The sequence below is a fragment of the Cyprinodon tularosa genome, unplaced genomic scaffold (assembly GCF_016077235.1).
Source record: "Cyprinodon tularosa strain WSP-4 unplaced genomic scaffold, ASM1607723v1 ctg210, whole genome shotgun sequence".
Lineage (NCBI taxonomy): Eukaryota > Metazoa > Chordata > Actinopteri > Cyprinodontiformes > Cyprinodontidae > Cyprinodon > Cyprinodon tularosa.
In genome coordinates, this window is record NW_024038779.1 from 2,650,638 (window position 1) to 2,676,351 (window position 25,714).

General features: G+C 37.5%; 3 protein-coding genes and 1 long non-coding RNA gene across 8 annotated transcripts; 2 read left to right on the forward strand and 2 right to left on the reverse strand.

Annotated features, from left to right (window-relative positions):
* Window positions 1-1,424: 1,424 nt before the first annotated feature.
* On the reverse strand, window positions 1,425-3,379 carry LOC119783818. Its single transcript, XR_005280863.1, has 4 exons — window positions 2,558-3,379; window positions 2,408-2,471; window positions 1,816-1,952; window positions 1,425-1,518 (listed from the first exon to the last, which is right to left on the reverse strand). It is a non-coding gene; the product is annotated as an uncharacterized LOC119783818 (long non-coding RNA).
* A 3,123-nt stretch (window positions 3,380-6,502) lies between these two features.
* LOC119783814 (trypsin-3-like) lies at window positions 6,503-7,746 on the forward strand. The gene is made up of 5 exons (XM_038285505.1): window positions 6,503-6,650; window positions 6,730-6,886; window positions 6,970-7,223; window positions 7,297-7,433; window positions 7,521-7,746. Exons 1-5 carry the CDS (start codon window positions 6,527-6,529, stop codon window positions 7,668-7,670), a joined length of 822 nt encoding a protein of 273 aa, XP_038141433.1. The 5' UTR covers window positions 6,503-6,526; the 3' UTR covers window positions 7,671-7,746.
* Window positions 7,747-10,031: 2,285 nt separating this feature from the next.
* Window positions 10,032-11,239, forward strand: LOC119783815 (trypsin-3-like). The gene is made up of 5 exons (XM_038285506.1): window positions 10,032-10,107; window positions 10,183-10,339; window positions 10,423-10,676; window positions 10,750-10,886; window positions 10,979-11,239. Exons 1-5 carry the CDS (start codon window positions 10,062-10,064, stop codon window positions 11,126-11,128), a joined length of 744 nt encoding a protein of 247 aa, XP_038141434.1. The 5' UTR covers window positions 10,032-10,061; the 3' UTR covers window positions 11,129-11,239.
* Window positions 11,240-16,121: 4,882 nt separating this feature from the next.
* On the reverse strand, window positions 16,122-25,028 carry si:dkeyp-84f3.9 (zinc finger protein 37). Of its 5 annotated transcripts, none has more exons than XM_038285489.1 (4): window positions 24,738-24,806; window positions 22,794-22,867; window positions 22,531-22,654; window positions 16,122-19,494 (listed from the first exon to the last, which is right to left on the reverse strand). In XM_038285489.1, exons 3-4 carry the CDS (start codon window positions 22,642-22,644, stop codon window positions 16,192-16,194), a joined length of 3,417 nt encoding a protein of 1,138 aa, XP_038141417.1. In that variant the 5' UTR covers window positions 22,645-22,654; window positions 22,794-22,867; window positions 24,738-24,806; the 3' UTR covers window positions 16,122-16,191. The 5 variants fall into 5 exon arrangements, with proteins under 5 accessions (XP_038141417.1, XP_038141418.1, XP_038141416.1 ...); XM_038285490.1 differs by having other exon boundaries at window positions 24,733-24,800; XM_038285488.1 differs by lacking the exon at window positions 22,794-22,867 and having other exon boundaries at window positions 24,738-25,028.
* Window positions 25,029-25,714: the final 686 nt, after the last annotated feature.

A 25,714-nucleotide genomic window follows, 5' to 3' on the forward strand; every position in this document is an offset into this window, starting at 1 on the left:
ACAGCCCATAGATATCTATGCTACAGCCGACCTGCCCAAACATGGCTGCTATGTCAAAGCTGCTTTAGAAAGTATTCAGGGAGAAGGAAAAGATAGAAAAGATCTACTATTAGAAATCCAGCACAGTCTATTTAGATTATATAGGGGTGGCATTGATATTTGGCTATGTTGGGTTCCAGCACATGAAGGTGTAAAAGGCAACGAAGAGGCAGATATAGTGGCAAAAATGGCTTTAAAGCCAAGGGAACAATAACCATTACAATTAATTTTGGGAAAGGGGAAAGTAAATGACTTATTAAGAGTAAAGAAATGGAAAAATGGCAAAAGAGGTGGAATGAAAATAAGACAGGAAGAGGATTATATAAGGTAGCAAAATTAAATGAAATTAAATAGAATCATTAATGAGAGAAACAGAAGGGAAGAAGAAATAATGATACCTATTTAAATGAAAATTTACATTTAATAGGGAGGGAAAATAATGATAAATGTGAGGGATGTGAAGAAAGAAGTAGAACATCCCTGCTGAAAAATAAATGTGCTAAGTGTACTAAAATTTTGCATACTTTTGTGTACTTGAAGGCACACTAATCATTACTATACTTTAAGTGTGTTTATGATTAGTTAACTTGAAGGATGCTATTTTGGAACAACTAATTTTGTACTAAATATATTTTAATTGTAATTAAATTGTGGACAAGCTCAACTTGAAGTGTATTTAGTGTACTTTGATGTGCTAAAGTGGAACAACTTAAAGTATATTTTGTATACTTTAAGTATATGAGTTTATATGTACTAATATATGCTTAATTAGTCAAATTAAAGTGCACTATGGTTGTATTATAACTACATTAAAAATGATTTGTTAGTGTCTTAAAAATATATAAGCTTTATACTTTTAATATACTCTTACTGTGGTAATAATATGCTTAATTATACTGTTGGCTTATTCCAATTACTAAAAAAGCATACTTTGCAGTTAATAGTAAATATACTTTATCATTACATTGCTATACTACTTTCTACCTTGCACATTCTTGCAAATGTATTACCGGTAACAGTATACTAAATGCTGAAAGACTTGTGGATATACTTCCGTGCAGATGAAAAAATATACTTTAATGTATTTGAAACATGTCCAAATTATAGTACATTACAAATAATATAACTTGTACTATCTCAGAATGTATAAACATTTACATATCGACGTTAACCATTTTCATTATAAAACTTACAACACATTTTCAAATATTGGTACTTTAGTACACTTTGTAGAAATATGTCAATTTCAGGCAGCAGACCTAAACATTACAAATAAACTTTAAAGAACGCAGAGGAATACTGAACAATGAAAAACAACATTCCTTATTATTGCACCCCTAAACCCTCCCACCATACAAAAACACGCCCACCACACATTATTTTCCTTTTTTTGGCTGAACTGCTCATTGTTACATTTTCGTCTGATGGCCGTGCGCACATCAGAGACACTTGTCTACGGAAACTCCAGAAGAACAGCGTCTGTTAACCAAACAGAGAGATACTGTAAATTCATAGTATTTTTGAGCAGTACATCAGAAAAGTCTGACAAATTGTATCAGTATGATATACCAGGGTCCATAAGTGCACCAGAAAAAAAAATTGTCCATTTCAGTTGAATTTAAATAAATCTGATGCATCAAGTGGTTTTATCAGATCTGATCAAAAAAATTAAACAAAGTAACAACAAAAATTGTCAGAGATCTCAGAAAAGAAAAAAATTATGAATCCGCAGAAAGAAAGGGAAGAAAAATCCTTAAGTTTCCTTGTTTTTCCTACCACCCTCCAGGGAACCGGATGGCATTCACATTGGGAACATTCTGCATCAACATCTCTGGTGGAGTCTAGTCCAGTCCATACAATGAACTGCTCAGCTGTAACAGCAGATTCTGCAACTATGTAAAAAAAAAAACAGCCTGCACACAAATGTGCAGAGCAATTACTTCAATTGGAAAATAAATCATGTAATCACCATAATATAAATTGGTTTTTACCACATTTATACAGACAAAAATATAAAGTAAAATTATCAATTTACATGTGGTTCACTGTCTAAGAAATCATTATGGTCAGTAGTCAATACTTGTATCTGGAAAAAAACAATCCAGGACACCTATGAAGGGTTAATTTTACGTTAACCCCCTTGTGGGGGTTTTACAGCAACATCACACAAGATGTAGCTAGCTTGAAAGTGCATTTTCTTTTTTAGAAGAGCACATGGGGGGTGTGTTAGCCTCCTTCTCACTGTGCTAATGCATTCAATAAATCAAAAGAGCTAGTAAAATTACATATATTACAAAACATTATATCCTGACTGGTTTTACATCTCAAAAAATATATATATTTCATTCACAGGTTCATGTGAACTCACCAGGATATTCTTCAACACAATAATACAGCAAATCTTCCTGCTCAACCGATTACATCTCCTGTTTCTACAATACAAATATAATAATCAAAATCGCGTTTTATACAGATATCTTAAGATTTCAAAACCAAATGGGAATGTTTTGAAAGTTACCTCTCTCCATGCAGACCAAGGCCTTAAAAGAAAAGCACGCTAGCTCTGAGCAGGGAGGAGCCGTGACTAACTGCTGTGCAGGTGTGGTGCATTCAAAGTCTATGGGAATTCTGATATCAGTACTGAACCAAAAACTCCCCAAGACTAAAATTCTTGGGGAGCTACTACTTTACAGACATCAAGGCCAAACAACCTCCACATATCACTCCTATATGCATGAAGTGCTGTCAGCGACTTTTAAATATGTGCACTCACCAATTGGTCTTGTTTGCAGTAGCCCTGCTTTGATCCATTAAACAATACTAATGAAATGTTCTTTTTTGAACACTTGAGACAATTGTAATGTGTTAAGTTTATTTCTTTTGCATTTGGCCAGTATTAACTTTTCTGTTGCAATGTGGGTTATGCTATTTGTTAGATCATAATGTAGCACTGCACCAGCTTTAAACCACTTGCTTTTCAGCAGAACACACATTTTTGTGCACCTGTACTTTTGAAGTGAACATTTAGTGTTTTGTTCAATGTGGTTTTGTGTGTAAGATGTATTGTATCATATTTCTTTTTCAAAACTTATTAAACATTACATAACAACTGCAATAATTGCTATCTGTGTACTTTACACACAGCACAAAATTGCATAATAGGGTTTAAGTGCATTTTTGTAGTTATACTATTGAACACTTTCCAAAAGAATTACCTGAAGTACAAGCGTATATAACTTCACTTCATAATTAGATTCAAATGTAACTTAAAATGCACTCAAACTTAATATTACAGTGTCGATATTAAAATGTGTACTTTTAAAATATGCTTTCAATGTACGTTACAATGACAACTTTGAGCATACAATTTAAAATATAGCAAAAATATATGTAAAAACAAATTTAAAATAAGTACACTTTAGAAATTACACATAACTTTCACTTAAAGTATACTTTTTTAATAATATATTTCTATAAAGTGTAACATAGTGTAATTATGTTAAAGTGTGTTAAAAGTATTAGCATGAAAGCGTAATGTTAGTATACTTTTTATATATTTACAAAAAGTACAATTTGTCTAAGTACATTTTCAGTAAACTATAGGAAATATGAATATACTTGAAATACAATAAAGCACATTTTTTTTTTACCAGGGATGTACTGATGAGCTGTACAACTTATTAACATGAAATTAAAAAGGATGGTTGGAAGGACATGCCAAGAATGGAGTGTTAAAGGAATATTGGGAAATGAAGGGAATATAAAGGATGTTCACAGATTAAGGAAAGCATAATTTATTTATCCACAGAATAAAAAAAATAGGATTGATGTAAGGTAATGTTGCTACACAATCATGTACAGTAGGTGGCGGTATGCACCTTAAAGTTGCTTGCGGTCTGCCATAATAGAAAAGAAGAAGAAGGAGGAACGACTGCTATGTAACTTTTAGATAGAACATATAAAGTGACGAAAAGGACGTTTCTTTCTTTCTTTTTATTTATTTTTTTTATAGCAATTTTAACATACCTGGCGTTTATCTTTTTAACACGCACAAAGAAGAACCAATGAAGTGGAAGAAAGATTTTTTTTCAATATATTTTCATAAATCTGAAACGTTTTTCATACATTTTTGTTCGCCTTCATTTACCATAATATTCCAAAAGAAAATAAATTAGCTGCCTTCAGAATTTACATTGTTTGTATTTCTGTGGCCACAAAGGGTCCTTGGAGCAGATTCTCAAACCTTTTTGACTTCTTCACAAAATAATACCAGAATAGATTCATGACTTAAATTACTAATTGAATATTATAACTTATTAAACATCTTTAAACGATTTGTATAACAGTAATGAAGCCATAATTAACAACCAACATTTTAACAAAAAAAAAAAAAAAATTAAAACAAAAGTTTCTGCTTTTGCTGCTCAAAACAGGTTCAATCTCTAAATGAATTCAAAGTATGATAACTATGAAAGCATATTTAACAAGGAAAAATTACAAACACAATAGAAGTATTTTTTTTCCCCCTTTCTTGATGTAATGTTTGACATTCCTGTAAAGCACAAGAAAAAGACAGATCATATGACTGCTTAGACTGTATCTGCAGGTTTTAAAGCATCATTTTTAGTTTAAAATAAACTGGATATATTCTGGCTAAAGGTGCTGGAAAATACAAATGTATAAATAAAAACAGATTTCCACATAACTGTATATATGCAAGATTGTACTTTCTTTTTTATTTAAGCTTTTAATAAACTACCAAAAAAAGGCAAAAGATATACATTAAGAGATATGTAAAAATACAAATATCTTTTAACTAGAAAGAAGAGGTATGCTGACTTCTAAGAAAAAAAGCAGGTTCCATTCAGACCGGCTGTGTTGGACATTCAGTGATAAGATAGATGCAGGGAAATATACCATATGGCTAGAGACTCCTTAATATATTCAGGCAATAGCTTTGAACACGCCAAATCCTTTCATTAATGTTCTTTAATTGAATAAAAGAAATTATACATGGGAGGTGATACATTCATCAAACAAATACAGTATCTTCAATTGACAGGAAATAAAGCTAGATATTAAAATATATGTTATTTAGTTCAGGCTGTTAAAGCTGTTATTCAGATTGTCTTAACAATACCATTTAAAATATTGAAAAACAGCATAAAAAGCTCATCAAATGCATCAACCACTTTCAAACTTTATCAAGCTCTAGTGTAACATATTATCATTCAAGTGCAAAACAAACCCACTTTGTTTTTTTTTATATAACCTATGCGAGGTTGTGGTGAATATTTTATAAACTACCATTATAAATCCTTTTATATTTTCTCATTTACCCCCCCCCCCCCCTACCCCCCAAAAAAAAATAAAAAATAAATTAACTGGTGAAGTTAGAAAGGCTCAAATTACACAATTGTACATTAGTATAAGTCAGGAGGAGGACACAGAAACACTGCAATCAGAGAAGACTGTCTGATTTAATTCAACTGGATCTATTGGCCTCAAGTTTGGTTTCAACATGGAGTGGGAAAAAAAATTCAATAGCAACAATGAAACATGAATGTAGAAGCATGAGACAGTGGAGTGACTATGTTCAGATGGAATGAGAATATATATGTGTTAATGTGAATGAAATCATACACTGCTCCAATACTTTATCATTCAGTTATGATCAAAATTACAATGCAACACTACAATGGCAATAACTTGTGCAATGTATAACATGCAATTACTATTTAAAACCCAGTGCAATTACTTGTTTCTCTAAATTTGACACCCAGTGCAATAACTATATATAAATATAAACACCCATTAATGTAAATACCCATGTAAACAGCCTGTGCAATAACCCTGTATTATAATCCTGCTATAAAAAAAGCTATCAAACGTGGACATACTGTATATACTGTATATATATCCATGCACTTAATTCTTCCTTTGGAACCTTCTTCTCTTTTGATTATTTGAGCTGATGTAATGAGTAAATCAATCAATCAATCGTAACCTCAGGACGAAGATGGAATTCATTTTAAGCATTGTTGGGTAATGAAGCACAGGCAGCACCTAAAGCAACAAAATGACACATTTTTCATAGAAAAAGACAAAATGTAGAATTTACATAAACAGTGAAGTAAATCTGTCCGGAAATCTTTAGGTCCACATGAAGAGCGATGTGTGTAAGAGATGTCTGAGAAAATCGAATCATTTGTAGATGTTGGGCGCTGCAGAATGTCTCTATGTATTAAAAAAAATTCAGGTGATTTATCAGGGAGTCTTTTTTCAATAAAATCTGTAAATTTTAAAATGTATAAATTTCAGAGCTGCTGTTGCTCTTTATACATGTTTTAAATGTGTGTATTATATGCGGCTGCATTAGTTAGTCAGCTTAGAAACGGGTGATACGTGGAGTTCTGTGTTTGTTCTGTTAATTTTGACAGGATGCTTTTTCCCAGGTAAGATAATATTTAATCACTGAGAAGGTCACATGGAGAGCAAAAGACTGAGAGTCCCTCTGTATAAAAAGCCACGGCCTCTGCCCCAGCTTTGTGTCGATCCACTGGTTGTAACCATGAAGTGCTTCATTCTTCTGGCCCTTGTTGCCGCAGCTTGTAAGTATCTGAAAAGACATTTGCTGGTTCTTGAGAAATTTTGAGAAAGGTTTTAAAAGTCTTATACTTTGCTTTTCAGATGCTGCCCCTCTTGAGGATGATAAGATCGTTGGAGGCTATACGTGCACTAAGAACTCTGTGCGCTACATTGCATCCTTGAACTCTGGCTACCACTTCTGTGGAGGCTCCCTGATCTCCAGCTACTGGGTGGTGTCTGCTGCTCACTGCTACAAGTCGTAAGTCAGCCATCTGTGAAATACGTCCAAAAAAGGTATCAAGTATGGGTTTTCATTTTATACCTGCTTACTTTTCCCTACAGTCGCATCAATGTGCGTCTTGGTGAGCACAACATTGCCATCAGCGAGGGAACAGAGCAGTTCATCGACTCCTCTAAGGTCATCCGTCACCCCAGCTACAACAGCTACAATCTGGACAATGACATCATGCTGATCAAGCTGAGCAAGCCCGCTGCCATGAACAGCTATGTGAGCACCGTGTCCCTTCCCTCCAGCTGCGCCGCTGCTGGAACCAGCTGTCTGATCTCTGGATGGGGAAACACCCTCAGCTCTGGAAGTCAGTAACACATCATCATTCACAGTGTTAGTTTAGAGTGGATATTCACAATCTTTTTGTTTCTGTGTCTAAGCCAACTACCCTGATACCCTGAGGTGCTTGAATGCCCCCATCCTGAGCGACACCAGCTGCAAGAACTCCTACCCCGGAGAAATCACCTCCAACATGTTCTGTGCTGGATTCCTGGAGGGAGGCAAGGACTCCTGCCAGGTAGGACAGGAAAAACACTGCATTTAGAGAAAAAAAATCAATCTTAGGAGGACTTTATCTCACACCCGCTTATCTTCTCTGTTTCAGGGTGACTCTGGTGGCCCCGTGGTGTGCAACGGTCAGCTGCAGGGCATTGTGTCCTGGGGTTACGGCTGCGCCCAGAAGAACAACCCTGGAGTCTATACCAAGGTGTGCAGATACAACACCTGGATCCAGAACACCATGTCCTCCAACTAGATGGGAGATAAAGCCACCGAGACCTTTCATGGAGCTGAAGAATCTGTCATTGTGACAAATAAAGTGTTGAAATAATGTAATTGTTTGGTTTATTCCACTGGCTAAAGAGAAATTATTATTAATAGAATGAAACTCCTCTCAAATAGTATTGAATTAAATTAGAGAAGTGAAGAAGAAGACAATAAGACATGAACATGGATTAGTGGCAAGGATGAAAGAAAAAAGGGGAATTATTTTTTTAAGGAAGAGAAACTATGGAAGGCTTCTCTTGCATTTTAACAACATATAAAATGTGGCAAATGTGGAAAAACACCTATGGGGCTCCCATATATAACAGATCTTCTGGGGGCCCAGAGATCTCCCCCAGCCCACCACAACCACACTAACACATTCATGCAGAAGTGTACCTTTTTTAACATCTCATTATCATAGCCAGTTATAAAACAAACATATGTAAAACAGGATAAAAACACACAAAAAAATAGCACTTGAAATGTACATTGTTTGCAATAATTGTTTAACAATTAACATAAAGCAGATGACTCTGGAACATATTGCATCAACCTACAGTGTTTTCTTTTATGTATTGAGATAAAACAATAGAAAACATATAAACATACAATATATAGACATACATTTAATACTTGCATATCCCCTCAAATAGATAAATACATTAGCAAATAAAGTATGTGATAGATCTGACACATCTTTTAAGATGACAAACACTAAATGGTCAAATTTGAATTCTTTTTTTGCTGGATAAACAGACTTGCTTCTCAAAAAGCTCAACAGTTAGAAACATAAAAAAAAAAAAAAAAATAAAATCTTTAAGATTAGCACCTGGAAAAATAAATACCAAATAAAGTTATTTCTATCATCGTTGGGAGGGACAGCTAATGCGTTTTCTATTGGTTTATTATGCAGTGTGGGCCCGTTATCCAAAGGCATGGCCGAAGAACCTCAATATACTTTAAGGGGCAAGATGAAAGGCTCTGACTTATGTCTGTGTTTATTTGTTAAACATCAGTCTAAATGCGTCGGCCATCTTGGTGTATTTGAAAGATTTCCTGGGAATGGTTCCATCTGCGTATTACGAAATGCTAACAGGGAACCTCTATGACCCGTGGGCAGGGATAGTGTTACCTCGTTGGGCATCAGTAGATAGAGTCTCCTCCTGAAGCGGAGGAAAGTTTTTTGTTCAATTAGACTTTAATAGAGTAAACTGCGAAAATATTGCATAGGCATATATTACAGGTTATTAGTTAAGGTTATACACTTTGCTCGCTTGGATAAAAAGAGAGTAAAAAAATGAAAAAAGGATTTAGAATACATCAACTCCTCTTGAAACTGGGATTTTATTTCATTATGGTTCAGAGCATTATTAAAAAATATCAAAATAAAAATACTTCAAACAATGCAGGAGATGTTTCAGAGCAAAAAACTTTTCTCAGTTAAAAAATAGAAGATTTAAAGAATGCTCAGCAAGACCATAAAAAGACATATTTTTTTCTTGTCATCTGACATTAGGTCAAATCTGATCTGCCTTTGAATAAATAGTGAAAGCTTTAGTGTGTTTTGGTGCAGGGTGTGTGTGTGTGTGTGCGTTTACCTTGAACCGAAGAGAAAACCCATGTGAGCAGAGGTCATATCAGGTCGTGTGCGTGTTTTTTTTTTTCAGTGACTGGTTCTCCTCAGTAAAATGCTTGATATTATGAGGAAAACAAGATCTTAAAATACATGCGTAACATCTCAAGACATCAACAAGGAACTTAAAGCTTCGGGACAAATGGCTTATTCACGATAACTCTGAGCAGCCATCTAAAAGACGATTTTACTGATTACTATGCATGTGCACCTAAACTTCTAAACATGAAGATTTCTTTAAAACAATTTCTAATAAATTCTATTTCATTATTCTGGCATTAGAATAAAAATATATTGGATAATACAAACAACCTACATTCAGAAAACTGATGTCAAACAGTGAGAAAAAATATTTGTTTTTAACCGGGCATTTTAAGAAATTCTTAACTCTACAACTGAATTACATTTTTTGGGTTTATATCGCCAGCAAATGTTGTTTTATATAGTTTCATGAAACCATGGTCAATAAAAGTAGAATGTAATACATTTTTTTTTTTACTATAACTACTAAATTATATTAAAATTGTCTGCATGGTTTCTTTCATACATTTTAAAGTCATTCGGAAAATTGGTCAGAAAAGAAATTTCCTGTTATCACATCGGCAAAATCCAGATGTCAATTCACACAGGTTACTGTCCAAAACGATAAAAATAGGTGCCCTGTGTCCTTGGCCAGTGTGATGTTGGAGGGTTGGGTGGGTATATATAAAACAGTAGCGGAGATGAACCAGTACACAGGTGAAGGAAATGACCATGAAGTACTTTATTCTCTTGGCCCTTGTTGCTGCAGCTTGTAAGTTTCTGTAAAGGACTCATTTATTCCTTTTAACACTTTATCAAAGGTTTTTAAGAACATTTTGGTTTTCAGATGCTGCTCCTCTGGAGGACGACAAGATCGTTGGAGGCTATACGTGCACTAAGAACTCTGTGCGCTACATTGCATCCTTGAACTCTGGCTACCACTTCTGTGGAGGCTCCCTGATCTCCAGCTACTGGGTGGTGTCTGCTGCTCACTGCTACAAGTCGTAAGTCAGCCATCTGTGAAAGAAGTCCAAAAGAGGTATCAAGTATGGGTTTTCATTTCATACCTTCTTACTTTTCCCTACAGTCGCATCAATGTGCGTCTTGGTGAGCACAACATTGCCATCAGCGAGGGAACAGAGCAGTTCATCGACTCCTCTAAGGTCATCCGTCACCCCAGCTACAACAGCAACACCCTGGACAATGACATCATGCTGATCAAGCTGAGCAAGCCCGCTGCCATGAACAGCTATGTGAGCACCGTGTCCCTTCCCTCCAGCTGCGCCGCTGCTGGAACCAGCTGTCTGATCTCTGGATGGGGAAACACCCTCAGCTCTGGAAGTCAGTAACACATCATCATTCACAGCGTTAGTTTAGAGTGGATATTCACAATCTTTTTGTTTCTGTGTCTAAGCCAACTACCCTGATACCCTGATGTGCTTGAATGCCCCCATCCTGAGCGACACCAGCTGCAAGAACTCCTACCCCGGGGAGATCACCTCCAACATGTTCTGTGCTGGATTCCTGGAGGGAGGCAAGGACTCCTGCCAGGTAGGACTCCAAAAACAACATTTGGGAGAACAAGTCTAAATGTTAAAAGCATGTTATATACTCATACTTTACCCATTCCCTCTGTACTTCAGGGTGACTCTGGTGGCCCCGTGGTGTGCAACGGTCAGCTGCAGGGCATTGTTTCCTGGGGTTACGGCTGCGCCCAGAAGAACAACCCTGGAGTCTATACCAAGGTGTGCAGATACAACACCTGGATCCAGAACACCATGTCCTCCAACTAAGCTGACACCTTTAGCCTTAAAGGTGCAGGAGGAAAACACAGAATGTGCAAATATTTCCTCACGAAGCAAAAATGTGTAAACATTAGTGTGAACAGCAAATAATAAAAAATAAAAAATAAATAGTGGTTAGCTCTAGAAGCTTAATTCAGCTTTGGACAAAAATTTACTAGTTAAGCAGCTAAATTTGAAGGGAAGGATAATGTAAAGAGCATATGTGGATTTTATTGATATGAATTTAAAGATAGAACAACAAGTGTGAATTTTTACCTACTATTCTTAAGGAAACTCCTAACCTTTAGTGACAGCAGGTTTGCTAGAATGGCTCGAACCATAACTTGACTGGTATCTAGTTAGAAATCTATGGGGATAATAAGACTGGAAAGCATAGATTGGAACTAAAGAAGAAAGATGTGAAGGAAGCTTGTGTGGATCAGAAATCATACCTGGAAAAAGAGCATAAAGAGTTTCTCCATGCAGAAGACATCTGGAAATGGTTATCAGAAAAATGCCTTTACACAAAATATTCCTATTTTTAGCATGTTCATCCTTGTGTCATCGTAATGTTATACCAATAACTTCATCATTGAGAAGAAAAATAACTTTGATGCTGTGACTTTCCATTGAGAATTGGTATGATTTTCATTTCAGAAGAAATGAATTAGTCCAACACTGTAAAAACAAAAAAATGCAGCTCCAATTAAAATGAATTTGAGCTGACCAGTTACTGAGTAATTGATCTACCTGCTACCCATAACCATAACGTATTTCCTATTTTACAAAAAGACCAAATATTAAGCGCAAATTCTGCTGTTTCAAGTAATAATATAAAAATGAACATAAAAGGTACATTACAAAATAAAACATTTAGGTGGAATTAGCACTCGTTAAAATACTATTGGGTTACAAAACTTACTGTAGCATATCTGTAAAAAACAACAGTATAATATATTTTAAATCAATGCAAATGCATCATAACCAATAAGGTCAATAGGCTAGTTCTCAGACGATAAATAAGACTCATGAAACAGCACAGACTAGAAGCTTGCAGTTGCGAGTGCCTTGTATTTATAGTGAGGAAAATTATATACTGTACATATTTACAACATCAGTGAAACATCCAAATGGCCATATAAAATCCGCAAAAGAGAAAAAACAAAACAATAAAGAGAAAAAAATAAAATTAATCAATTCCTCAATTAATGAAACCACGTCCCTTCAGTCCATTCACCCAAAGCTGGGGTTGATTAAAGGTCCCAAGCAAATTCCTTTTAAAGTGCTTGGTGCAGTGCAGGTCATGGACTGACAAAAGTCAGAGCAGACTGGAAACATAATTGTTTGTTGGCTGCAAGGAGCCTCCTACCAGCCTGGCAGGAGATCCAAAGTCTTCATGCACCCAAAGTGCAATCTTTCTTGGGCTCTAGGCCTGGACCTTCAGCTCGCCATCAACACCTGGCCAATTCCATAGTTTGTATCTCACACAAACAGGTTTTTTCCCCATCTCACCTCTGCCATGTAGTTAGTTCCTGCAGCTCTGCTTCTCCCAACATGCCCTAATCTTTCATACTTCCCCACTCCAACTAATATACCTAGCTGATAGGCTGTGGTACATGTGAGCCTGATACTCAACTGGCTGTGTAGTAATGAGGGGATGGAAGTAAAAAAAATACACAGATTTGATCACTGGGATCTTTCTCCATTATCTAAACATGTAACAGGAAATCACTGGGATTTACACCCGGGTTACATTACACTAGGTGGAAAATAATAACATAACAGCCTTTAATTGAATGGCAACTAGAGTTTTACTGAAGACGATTCAACACGTTTGAACGAGTTTTGGATGGTTGTCAAAATGTCTTCAGAAAAACAAAACTAAAGTCTGTTTGCCTTCCAAGTAAAGTCTCTTTTGTGGTTGCCATGACCTGGATGACAGAACCTACACAAGCATTAAAACAATAAGCATTGAGTCCAAAAAAAAAGGGTGCATATTTGTTTTAAAAAAGATTGTTTTCATTAAATGAATCTGCTCACAATGAAAGCAGTGGCCAGAAATTTGAGTCAAGTATGAGTAGTGATACTTTTACTCAAGTAAAAGTAAAAGGTACAATGGTGTAAATACTCCAAAAAGCACATTTGTTTCAATAGGTTACTTAAGAAAATTTAACAAGCTACTACCCACCTCTGGTGAAAATGATCAGGATAAAAGTAAAGATGTGATGCATTCCATAAAAGGAAAAATAAAAACAACTTTTATTCAAGGCCCTGATAGTCTCCAACCAATACCAAAAAATGCATCCTAAAATATGCACTTTCTGAACATGGCAATATTCACCGACTCAATGAATCAGACTGAGCATGACCAATTCACCAGCAAACAGGGTGCACACACCATGCTGTTATGGCCTTTAGCTACGGTATGTAGATCAGGGGTAGGCAACATGGGACCTCGTCTGCCGCTGTCCTGCAGCTTTGCATGCATCCCTGCTCCAACACACCTGAAGCAAAAGGCCAAATGACCTCCTGGGCATGCCGGTAAGTAAAGCAGAGACCTGGCCATTAACAATTTATTTGTTTCGGGTAGGGCTACAACTAACGATTATTTTGCAAATCGATTAATCTCGCAATTATTATTTTTGATTAATCAATTCAAAAGGTCCTTAAAGAAGATTTTTTACTAAATTAAACCAGGTGACACTAAAGCTTTTCCACTGAAGAAATTCTGGTTAGAGCATATTGATGGACCAAAACATGTTTTTTTTTTTTTCTTAAATGCAAAATGTTTACTATTGTTTTTACAATCTTTGTATAATTGCTACTAAAGGTGGGTTGCTTTGTCAGCTAAAAGCATGTTTTGGAGTCTCTATACTCCATTAATCGATTCATATATTAGTTGACAATTATTTCAATAATTGATTAATCACGATTAGTCCGATTTATTGTTTCAGCCCTAGTTTCAGGTGTGCTGAAGAAGGGATACATACAAAACCTGCAGTGACACTCGAGGACCAACATGTAGATAATAAACAGCAGAAAAATACAATGCCAAATCAAACTAGTGATCACACATTGACAAACCCCGAAAATATTCCAGGACTCTCAGTAAAGGGTGTCTTCTCATTTACGTTTCTAAATAAAACTTTTCAGGGTCATCCCTTTAAAGTGAGAAGAGTGGTGAGAACAGCAGAGAAGATCATGGGGGCTCCTCTTCCCTCCATTAAAGACATTTCATCCCAGCGCTGCGTGTCTCGAGCTCGTAACATCATTAATGACCCCTCACACCCCCACCATGGACTGTTCTCCCTGCTGCCCTCTGGGAAGAGGCTTTGAAGCATCCGATGCAGGTCCAGCAGATTCCAGAACAGTTTCTTCCCCACTGCCATTAGACTACTGAATGTTATTTAAAATGGTTTAAAAAACAAACAAACAAAAAAACAGAATGTTGGAACTGTAACTATACAGTTATAAGCTTATATCACTTTATTTTCAACAAGTTTTTATTATTGCTGCTTACCTTTATCAAGGCTGCACTTTAAAAAAAAGGAAATAGTCTAGAGCTGTTCTTAAAAAAATTTCTTTTTGTTTACACTTCTAAGTCTTAAAAAACGTATCTTTTTCAAAGTCATAAACTTTGTAGGACCACTGCTTGAATTTGTTGCTTCAACCAGTCGTGGTGAAGACTGTAGTGGTGCAGAACACACTGATGAAGAAGACGCTCAGGGATGTCAATATAAAAATAATAAAACCAATTTTACCAGCTGCATTTAACAGGGACAAGCTAATTCAATCAGAAATGTCATAAATGAACAGAGGCTTGAACATTGTAGAATACATGATTTGAAATAGTGGTGTTATTTTTTCTAATGAAGCAACAAGTCCTACGACAGCCTCTGTTAATTCAAGGCGTCTTTATCAAGTTCCTTTGAAGTTCAGTAACATTAAAAGAAAAGAACTCAGTTACTTCTGAAAAGATAAAAATTATGTGGAAAAAAGAGACTTTATTTCCAAGACAAACTATAGCATAAATTCATATACAGCAAAAACAGTGTCCATCAAAAAATCTATTTTCCATAATTCCAAGATACTCAAGGCAACGATACAAGGAGCAATATGCACTCTGTCTAATGTGCTGCAGAGTTCACAGATACAACAGGAGGGGCGTTAGACGGCCGGAGGACGCACGGTCACATCGTTAAGTGTATCGCAAAATTATGTTAATTCATTATGTTAATGAACAAGTATAAAGCTGCAGATCAGTCTGAAAATCTTCTAATACTGATGGGTGTTTGTGACCAAAACACTTATTTTCTGTCTCCATTGAAACAAAATGAGACCTCCCCTTTAGGGAGAATACACCGACCTAAAGCATTTTCACAGTTCCAGTTTCTGTTTTCATTTGAGGCCAGGTACATTGAACTGTAATTTCTTTTAAAAATACCATATTCATGAGGATTATCAAAGGTTTTGTTGTTTTTTTAATTTCTGGATTGCAAAAAAATAGGTTTGCACACTGATCCTAATCCGATCGCATTAATCCATTTCTTAGTCTGGTGAGTAATCTACAAAGAACACTTCATATCCAACAGGTTTCTGTGGCTGCTTTCCCTTCAGGCAGACATCAACAATTTCTGAACTCAACATCTACTGTTTCTTTTTTAGTTTTTTTTTTTAACAACAACAGAATCTACTTTGGAAAAAACAGGTAAAATGTGTCTGTTTTAGTAATTTTGCTAAACTGAATGGACTTAAAAGTCTTGGTAATCTAAATAACTTCCGGTAGATTAACAGACTAAGAATGACAGATAGGCAGTGGCTAATATTAAGACTCAATCATTGAAAAGAAACACAGGAACTAAAAATAATAACTAACCAACATTTAACGACCACACAAGCAGCTTTTAGGTTTGTCACTGTTTTTATTTTTAAAAACACTCTTCCAGATGTTAAAGGGGAAAACCCCCCGTCATTTATAGTCACCTATTGAAAAGAAATATGATTTTTTGATTCCATCCAAATCTAGACTTTTCTACAATGATTTTTATGATGAGACATTTAAAATGTTTGTTTCAAACCTGGCCTCTTGCATGATCGATATAATGTTGAAAGAGGTCTGAAACTGCTGGAAACGCAGCTCCACACACAGCACAGTCTAAATTGTCTAAGGCGGATTCTTTTGATTTGCTGGCATTTTGAGTCCAGGATGATTTCATGTGTTTTGGGGGAGTTAAAGCTTTTCCTGCTTCGTTTTCTTTCACTTTGTCATAGCAGATATCTCTTTCTGGGCCTAAATGTGTCTTGATCGGATAAAGAGGAGAACATTCTCTTTCTTGACTATTTTGGAACAAAGGTGATGGTTGAGAATTTAGATCAGGGTGTTTTAGTGAGGGGCTTAAAGTAGAGCTGGTTCTGGCAGCTGACTGAATAGATGTTCCTGGATTACTTTGACTGGGAGGGATTTCAGCCTTCAGCTGGAAGGTGGAAGCGTCTGTGAGCAGCACTAAGTTGGACTCTTTGCGTAGGTCTTTCACTGAGGAATGGCAGAGCTGATGGGTGAACAGCAGGTCGAGCGTCCGGAAGCTGCTTCTGCACTGGTCGCACTGATACGGCAGGAACATTTTCTTTGGCCGCTCCTCGATCCAGCGGAATTCGGGGTGCTCGTTCATGTGCTTTCTGTAAGAAGAGGTAAATCGAAAGCCCCGCCCACACTGCGGACAGGTGAAGCGTCCGCTGGGTTGCCGATGGAACCTCTGGTGAGTCCAGAGTTTCTTCCAGCTACCCAGCGTCTTGCCACACTGGCTGCAGGGGTAAGATTGGTCGGGAGAGTGGGTGAGCATGTGGGCTCGCAGCCTGCTCATGTGCCGGAACTGCCGGCCGCAGCTCGGGCACAGATATTTCCTGGGGTCAGACCTGTCGTCCAGCTGATTCAGCTTCGAAACCAGATACGAGATTGGAGGAGGGGGGCTGACTGGACCCTGAGGTCGCTTCTTCAACTTCACAGGGCGTCTTTTGCGAAGGATAATTAGTCGCTTTTTCTGTGGCTGGAAATCAGGAGTTTCCACAGGAGGCGGACTGTTGTATTTGGAAGAGGTTTTGGAAGGCACTCTGTAATGAATCATTGTCATCATCTCCTCCTCCTTCCCCGAGCTGGAAATATTCCTTTCTGCTGCGCAAGGAACCCGATGGGCTTCAAAATCAGACATCAAACTGAAAAGCTTGTCGCAAAACAAGCATCGGAACAGCCTAGTTCCCGTGTGTTCCTTCATGTGATTGTTGAAGTTCTGCAGATGATCAAATACTTTTTTGCAGATGTGGCATGTGTACGTCAGCAAAGGCTTGATGTGTCTGTTGGCTTGTGGGTTGCCGCTGCCTCTCACTGGTCTGCATGTGTGGTTTTTGGCATTGCTGTAGTGGGAGAAGGATTTCTCGCAGCGCGTGCAGTTGTAGCGCTTCACAGTCCAGTGCGTCAGCTCATGCACGCGGAGAAAATAGGACTGCCCGAAGGCTCTGTCGCATATTTCACACTTGTAGGGCTTCTCTCCCGTGTGGATGCGGACGTGTCTCTTGAGGGCGGACTGGAACGGGAAAGTTTTGCCGCAGTACTGGCAGGTTTTGCCGCCTTTCTTTTCTGGAACATGCTCTTTCTGAGTCTCCTTGGGACTTTTGGTGGTTCTGTCTTGGCTCGGTTGTTCAACGACTTCGTCTGGAAACGCCAGGGCCAGTTGGTCCACCCCTTGCGTGTGTGTCTCCATGTGAGCAGCGTACTGCGAGATGGAGACGCTGCTCTTGCACAGCGGACATTTTTGATACATGTTGTTCTTCAGGTGCATCTTAAGATGAAGATTTAAGTTGGAGTTTTTGGTGAAACCTCTCCCACATTCGTCACATTTAAAGGGTCTTTCTCCGGTGTGGATGCGCTGATGAACTACTAACTGAGACAGAAACTTAAACAGACGGCCACAGTAGCTGCATTTTAGCATGTTTTTGCCCCCTTTTCTAACATACGTGACATCTTTGAGCTCTGAGCCGACTTCTGTTTTCACGTCACAGTGGTCTGGTTTTTGTTCAACTTCGGGGGTCCCCTCGTCTTTCTCTACATGATTGTTACTCAGCACAACTTTAACTATTCTTCTCTTTCTTTTTCCACCTTTCTTGCACCTAAAAACCACTTTCCTTTCTAACATGTTTTCACTACTTTGAGAAGCTGTGCGACTATCAGACACAGGAGCTAAAGCCCCTACCTCTGTCTCTATATTCTCAGATTTCACAGTTACAGATTGTGGTTCTTCTTTAGAGGATGAAACTAAATCTGTGCTAGAAGATTCTACCTTCTGCACATCTGCATCAAGGGGAGGATCAAATGATTCAGAAGTTTCTAAATCTGACTCCTTTCTGCCATTTATTGTTGAAGGCTCCCCTACATCTGGAATATCAGTTTGTGATGTGTTTACCAAACCTGATCTGTTCTGATCCTCTGCAGGAATCTTTTCAGTCTCTGAGGGAGATTCAAGCGCCTCTGTTTGCTCTGCGTGCTGCTCTTGTAGTGACGACTCAGCAGTATTAGTGTTTGCATCGGTCTCCTGTTTATCAGCACTCTGTTCCACCAGTTTCTCTGTCTCTGGTTTCCCCTCACAGTACCCCTCGTTGCTCAGTACTGATGAGGACTCTGTGGGATCATCCAGCTTCGCCACCTTTTCTGGAACCTCCTCATTAATCGGGGGCTTAGTCCTCCTCCTTCTCCTGATTCCATGGCTGTGAATCAAGTGACTGAATTCTGTTAAGATCCCCTCCGCTTGCGTTGTTTCATCAAGGCTGTCCGATTTTCCATTCTGCGCTGAAGGGTTCTGCTCTGCTCTGCTCCTTAGGGTCCATCCGACGTTATTAGGACGAACTATATGGACGGCAGCCTTCTTTGAGACCGCATGTTGTGAAGTTGAAGCTTCTGATTTTTTCGGCCGTCCTCTTCTTCTTTTTAGCTGCGAGTTGCCATCGCCATCTACTTTATCATTCAGGACAGCATCATAACCTGATTTATCATCTTGAGATGATTCACTGACCATATGATGGTCTGAATCCCCAGTGCTGTCACTGACTGAGGCTGCTGGTAAAGCCACTGGGAGGCTGACCTCCTCAGGTTGATCCCCATCCAATCCAGCGGCCACTGAGTCCTTTTTGTCTTTGATTGGATGTCGTTTGATTTTAGCAGGCCTACCGGGTCTTCTTCTGACCTTTCTACTGACTGTGGGCGGGCTTTTAGCAGTCAGCAGAGATGTGTCTATCTCCGTAATTGGCTGAGAGCTTAGGTGTGCAGTTTCAGAGCTCAAACAGACGTCAGACTCTACAGGTCCTGATACCTCCATGTCCTCAGAAATCTGTGAAAAATAAGGGAAAATGGATTCAATTTATTAATGTTCCAGAAATCAAGAATAGAAAAACAGCCCTTCCTACACTTTCATATTGTTTTGTATCTAGACATCTTTATGCAAACTGGTAACATTATGTGTGGATTTAGACTGGGTCCCCGTCTCTGACTCCATCAAAGGCAGCAAGAAACTTTGGCTTCATGATTGACGATCAGCTGACCTTTAAAGATCATACTACCTCTGTCTCTCAATCTTGTCGCCTCACACTACTAAACATAAGAAAGATCTGGTCATACCATAACCCAACATGCCACCCAGTCTTCCAGCCTGTACGATAAAACCGCTACAATTGATCCAGAACCCGGCGGCGCATCTGGTCTTTAATAAGCCCAAAAAGTCTCACGTCATCCACCTGTTCATTGAGCATCACTGGTCACACCTGGCTAACCGCATTAAATTCAAGTCCCTGAAGTTAGCCTACAAAGTGCTGTAGGGTATGGCTCCCGCCTACTTGAACCGTCTAGCAAAGGCTTATGTCACATCTGAGTCACTCCGGTCAGCAATGGATTGTCATGTAGTAGTGTCTACACCATGCTTAAGACAATCCAGACTGTTTTCATGTGTTGTTCTAAGATGGTGGAATAACCTACCAAGCACTACAAGAACTGCAGCAGCATCCCTGTCTATCTTCAGGAAACTCCTAAAGACCCGCCTCTTCAACGAGCATCTCCTATGCTAACTATTACCCATAGCTCTGTACCCTTCTACTACTCTTTCTGTACTTCCCTCTATCTCTTTGCTGTCAAACCTGATTGTGACAAGGGATTTTGCCCTAGAGAAAGTATTTTCATTTTGATGATAACCATAACATAACATAATGCATAAACATTTAATGTAATGAGCCAACAACACAACATGGTGGGGGGAGAATCATACTATGAGGATTATTTTCTTCAGCGGCGGTCAGTAAGATGGATAGATCAATACAGAAAAAAAATAGTTAGAAGAAGAAGGAGACTAAAGACTGTGGCACAGCTTCACCTTCTAATAGTGTAACGGCTGTAAGTATCCAACCATAGAAACAACTGAATGGTTTGGATATAAGCGTATCTGTGTTAGGATTGAAATATCAAAGTCCAGATCTTAATCGAAGAAAGAAATCTGTTGAGAACTGCTTTCCAAGGATCTAAATGAAAGAGGAGGAGTGAGCAGATTATATGAGGATATCCAGAGGATCACTTCACCATCTCTTAGTCATACTAAAGCACAGTGGGAAGAGGAGTTGGGATTCGAGGTGTCATCTCCTGGCAAAGCGCAATTAGGGGAATACATTCAACTTCGATCTGTATCAAACATGGTTTGCTCCAGTTTAAGGTACTACACAGGCTTCATCTATCCAAGAGCAGGCTTGAGAAGGATTTACCCGGATGTCCATCCGACTTGCTCCCGATGCGGTCAGGCTACAGCTACCCTCTATCATATGTTCTGGGGTTGCCCAAACTTGACACAGTTCTGGTCTGAAATTTCTGATACATTTTCTTACATTTGTGACAGAGAGATAAGCCCTGCCCTAGAAATTGCTATATTTGGTGTGGCCCCTGCATAGATGGTGATATCAGGTGCACAATCAGATGCTATTGCATTTTCATCTCTATTGGCCGGACATCTCATTTTGCAGAACTGGAAGTCAGAGAAGCCCCCCACACACAGTCTCTGGGTCCAAGATGTAATGGCACATTTAAAACTTTAGAAAATGAAGCGCAAGATCAGGAGATCAACCCAGAGGTTCTATAAGGTCTGGCAGCCGTTTCTAAATTATTTACAATTACAATTGTCTGCTGGAAACACAGGAACATCATTGAGTGATAGGCTCTGTAACCCTACTGCAACATCTCAATATTAACTTATTTATTCATTTCTATTATTATGATTTATTTTTTCTCTTTTATAATTATTTCTTATTTTTATATGTTGTTATCCCTTTTGTTTTTTTGTTCTCATTTTTAATTATTTTCCCTATGTTATTGCAATTTATTGTTAATGCTGGGACTGTTGTTTTTATTTTATATGGACAATTCAAAATCCAATAAAAATATTTGAATATAGAACTGCTTTACCCAGATGTTACATATCTGCCTATGTTTGAAAGGCCCAATAACTTTACACTGTTAGATAATATAATCTACTGTAGAATGAAGACTCCATATGTAAGCAAGTAGGGCATGGGGACATGGTTTCAAACTCGAGAATTTTCCCAACCAAATCTAATTAATAGATATTTTCTCTCACTTAATTTAAATAATCAAAACAATAAATTACATATTTGGCTTATAAAAACTAGGTTTTACTTCAACAACCCGCTCTGGGAGGTAACTTAAAAGGCAACGGAATTCAGAAATAGATAAATAAATACAAAAAAACTAAATGTTTGCAGCTAGTGGTATCACACATATAATTAGTTTATCACATGTAAGTACACATCTACGAACAAAAAGCGAAAAACTGAAATAACTCTGAGCTATGGAAGCGAGAATAGAGAATCTACAACCAGCTGCTGAAACACAAAAGCAGTCTTATTGAACCAATGGAAATAATGTGTACCCATTAAGGTGGATTGGCAGTTTTTTATAGGTTTGGCTTTTACTTTAAAATAGCAAAAATTGGAACCAGTGTTGCCCGATGGGCTCTGGCTGACACAGAGAATATGCAAATACATTGATTTCCACTGTATTTTCCTGTTATGTCTAACAATAGACTGAAGAGTCCTGCTGTGAAATTGCTGGTTTTAATTTGTGAGGAAATGCAAGATACCATATCATTGGTGATAGCTCATTTAACTCTAATGAATGTGTTTTCATATCACCACGATCTTACTGAAAAAAGTAAGTGAAATGGAGGGAGATGAAATACAGATTTTTCCAAAAATTAAATCAGATTAATCGATAAAATTGATTAAACGCCAGACCCTACGTGCAGATACTGCTAAAATGTCAGCAGTGTATAAGATCTCAAGCTTTACGTTTACAAGTTTCCATCTGGGGCTACCTGCTTGCAGTCCGATGGGGCATGAACAAAACTGCAGGGAGGGCTTGTAGAAGTTAAATCACAGTCTGTGTTTTGGTCCCCGCTTCCTCTGCCAAATGACATTTTAGTTCCCATGGCAAAACGTCTGCAGAAAAAGAGAATAACAGAGAGGCAGTGAAGTTTAATGCAAAGCAATAGTTTACCATAATGCCTGGTAGTCATGATTTACAGCCTGGAAACCAAGTTAAATGTGGGTGCAGTGTTAGTTTGTGTCAACAGCTTACAGGTGGTTGATGCATTGTGCTTGAGCGGGGATGATAAACAAGCATGGACATCATCGGATAATGGTTGTATGAATCTGAAGCAGACAAATGGGCTACAATTAAACATTTCATCAAGGTCCAATGATTCACAAGAAAACCGGTCAACTGCAATGAAAATGACACATAAATCCTAAATCTTAATTATTCCTTTATAAAGTAAAAATTTTTTTTGCCTTCCTAAAAAAATCTCCCTATTTACTTTGTTGTAAAGTACGATAATGAGCAGCTGCTGGGCAACAATCTCAGAAAAATAACGTACCCACTCTTGAATTGGAGGAAATGTAATTATCAGCTGGGAAATACACAATATATTTTATTTTTTACCTGAAAACAATACAGCCTAAATATGCAGCATGCAATTTGTCTGCTGTGTGTTCATGACCAGAGGTTGTAACATTAAAAACACTGAATCTAAAGTTATAAAGTGAAAATGAATCCAATTAAGAGAAATTGATGATTCTGATTTTGATTAGCCTCCTTTAAAAAAAGAATACATAACATATTTCAGCTACAAGACCTCTGAAATAAATCCAACCTTTGAGGCGCAAACTGTCATTAGGCAGGAGATTGGAAATGTTCCTCTAAATAGTGTTCATTTGTTTTTTTTTATTTTTTAATAGAATGAAATAGAAAATCCCTTTAATGTCCCACTATGGGGAAATTCTGGTGTTACAGCAATAAAAAAAAAAAAGATTATAGAAAAAAAGGTCACACAAATGTGGACCTTAGAAAAGTGTATAAGAATAACATAATAGAAAAGATTTAAAAAATAAAACACTGCACTGTAAAGTGGTTTAACAATATAAATACTTTGCATCTTGAGAATAAATAACCAATATACAGCTATGGATATTTTTACAGTAATGATATTGGAAAATAGCAGCAACATCTGAGATGTGCAAAATGACAGCAGCATGTTATTTACCTCACTAAGGTGGAAACTGCAAAATCGGCATGAATGTAACAACTTCTATAGAGATGGTTATAAAGTCTTACAGCTGCTAGGAGGAAGGATCTGTGATAATGCTCTCTGGTGCATTTTGGGTGCAGCAGTCTGTCACTGCCAAACACATTTAATAATAATATGCATAAAGTGCATAAAACGTGAATTTGCAGCAATCCTCATGTTTTAAAACTATTTCATGTATCAGTCGATTTTTACTGTGACCGCTTTGAGACAACAGTGAGATATTTTAGATAATTGTCTAGTTTTACTCTAAATAAACACAAATTTAAAACTTTGTATAGACTTTAATATGAATAAGTAACAAATTAAAGAGCAGTACCCTCATAAATAGATCATATATCTATATATCTATCTATATATATATTTTTTTTTTTAAGAAAAAGTCCACTAATTTTTGGAAATTGAAAATATACATTAGGCATAAATAACATCGTTTGCCTAAGAGGAGCTCCATTAAATATGGAATCATGTGTTGTAACAAAAACTCTCCAATATTTCGAATTAATGCAACAAAAGACGCAAAGAAAGCCATTCAGTTTGTCCGGATGAAGGAGACGCAGCTAACATCAGCTCTCCTCCTCACTGATCATTATCAAAAGGAGACTTTCTGATCAACAACCACCTGGATCTGTCTGTTATTCTACTCCACTCCCAAATAAATTCCCTCAAACTTGTTCTCAGAGCCCGTCTGAGAATTTCTCTCACCCTTTCATCAAGCTGATGGTTTAAACATCACAAACTAATGACAACAATGAGAACGAGGCGCGCGCGCAGGCCAGTTAGCTAGCTGTTTCACAAACACGGCGCAGGCCAGCCGCATCCAAAGGATAACTCCAGTCTCTGCCTTCAAAACTTTGTTTATTCGTAATAGCGAGTGTGGAAAATATCTGTTTCAAGCAGCGTGATGGGTTGTAGATAACTCAAAGTGCTTGCCTTGCCTTGAGTGTGCGGTAAAGAGGAGTCGGGATTGGTTTCTGCGTCGCATGCACTGACCGTTGCTCCGCTAGCTAACACTAGCTAACTTAAATCTGTCTCCCTCTGTGGCTCTTAAAAAACTTTGAACAGCTCAACAGCGACCTGAACACTGAGCTGCTAAAGAGGACCAGGTTGGACCTTCTTCGCTGGGCAGTTTTCCTATAAAGAAACACTCTTTATCCATGCCTAAAGTAGCTTAGAACCACTAGGCTATTAACGCGGAGTGGTTAATGGAGTGTCTACTTCGAGGTCCGTCGGAAATATTACTATTTTCACTCAGCTTTGAGGACAAAAGATAAAAATTACAGAATGTGTTTTAATTCCAACAGAAGCACATTATTGTATTGTTTAATTTATTTATATTGTTTATGTACATTTTGGCAGTGCGCAAATGCCTCTAACGTAAGACTGAATAAATGGTTTTATGTTGTTTTGATGGAGTGGAATTTAAATTTAATGCAGAGAATGGCTGCATTCATCGTATCAAAGGATGTAAAATTTTTATCCTTTTACTTATAGGAAATTAGTTTTCACTGAAATGGGAAAAAACGCAGTAAGTATGTTTAAACTTGATAACTTCCTCATTTAAAAAGCTTTTTTCCCATCCGTTTTTGTCACAAATACATGTTTCACATTTTTAGATACATTCCTATATGACATAAGAATCAATTGCATCTTGTATAAAACTACTTTATAAAGACTAACTATATGTAAATAAATTTAATCTAATACTAAATTAAAATAAATTTAAAAACTAGTATTTCTAGTCCAATTTAACAGACGAAGCCTTTTACACTAAAGAGCCATATATAACTGGCGCTTTTTCAAACAGCACCTGAATCCCTCATAAACGCATTGATGACGAACTGGACCGTCAATCATTTTTTTCTGTTTATTTAAACTGCTCCCCCTGCTGGAGATACTATGTAACAGTTGGAAA

Coding starts and splice junctions, on each gene's coding strand:
- LOC119783814 (XM_038285505.1), top strand. CDS start 6,527: ATGGAGAGCAAAAGACTGAGAGTCCCTCTGTATAAAAAGCCACGGCCT. Junction 6,651..6,729: donor GGCCCTTGTTGCCGCAGCTT/GTAAGTATCTGA, acceptor TTTGCTTTTCAG/ATGCTGCCCCTCTTGAGGAT. Junction 7,434..7,520: donor GAGGCAAGGACTCCTGCCAG/GTAGGACAGGAA, acceptor TCTCTGTTTCAG/GGTGACTCTGGTGGCCCCGT.
- LOC119783815 (XM_038285506.1), top strand. CDS start 10,062: ATGACCATGAAGTACTTTATTCTCTTGGCCCTTGTTGCTGCAGCTT. Junction 10,677..10,749: donor AAACACCCTCAGCTCTGGAA/GTCAGTAACACA, acceptor TCTGTGTCTAAG/CCAACTACCCTGATACCCTG. Junction 10,887..10,978: donor GAGGCAAGGACTCCTGCCAG/GTAGGACTCCAA, acceptor TCTGTACTTCAG/GGTGACTCTGGTGGCCCCGT.
- si:dkeyp-84f3.9 (XM_038285488.1), bottom strand. CDS start 24,784: ATGCGACGCAGAAACCAATCCCGACTCCTCTTTACCGCACACTCAAG. Junction 22,655..24,737: donor CTCTTTACCGCACACTCAAG/GCAAGGCAAGCA, acceptor CTTTTTCTGCAG/ACGTTTTGCCATGGGAACTA. Junction 19,495..22,530: donor CCCCATCGGACTGCAAGCAG/GTAGCCCCAGAT, acceptor TATTTTTCACAG/ATTTCTGAGGACATGGAGGT.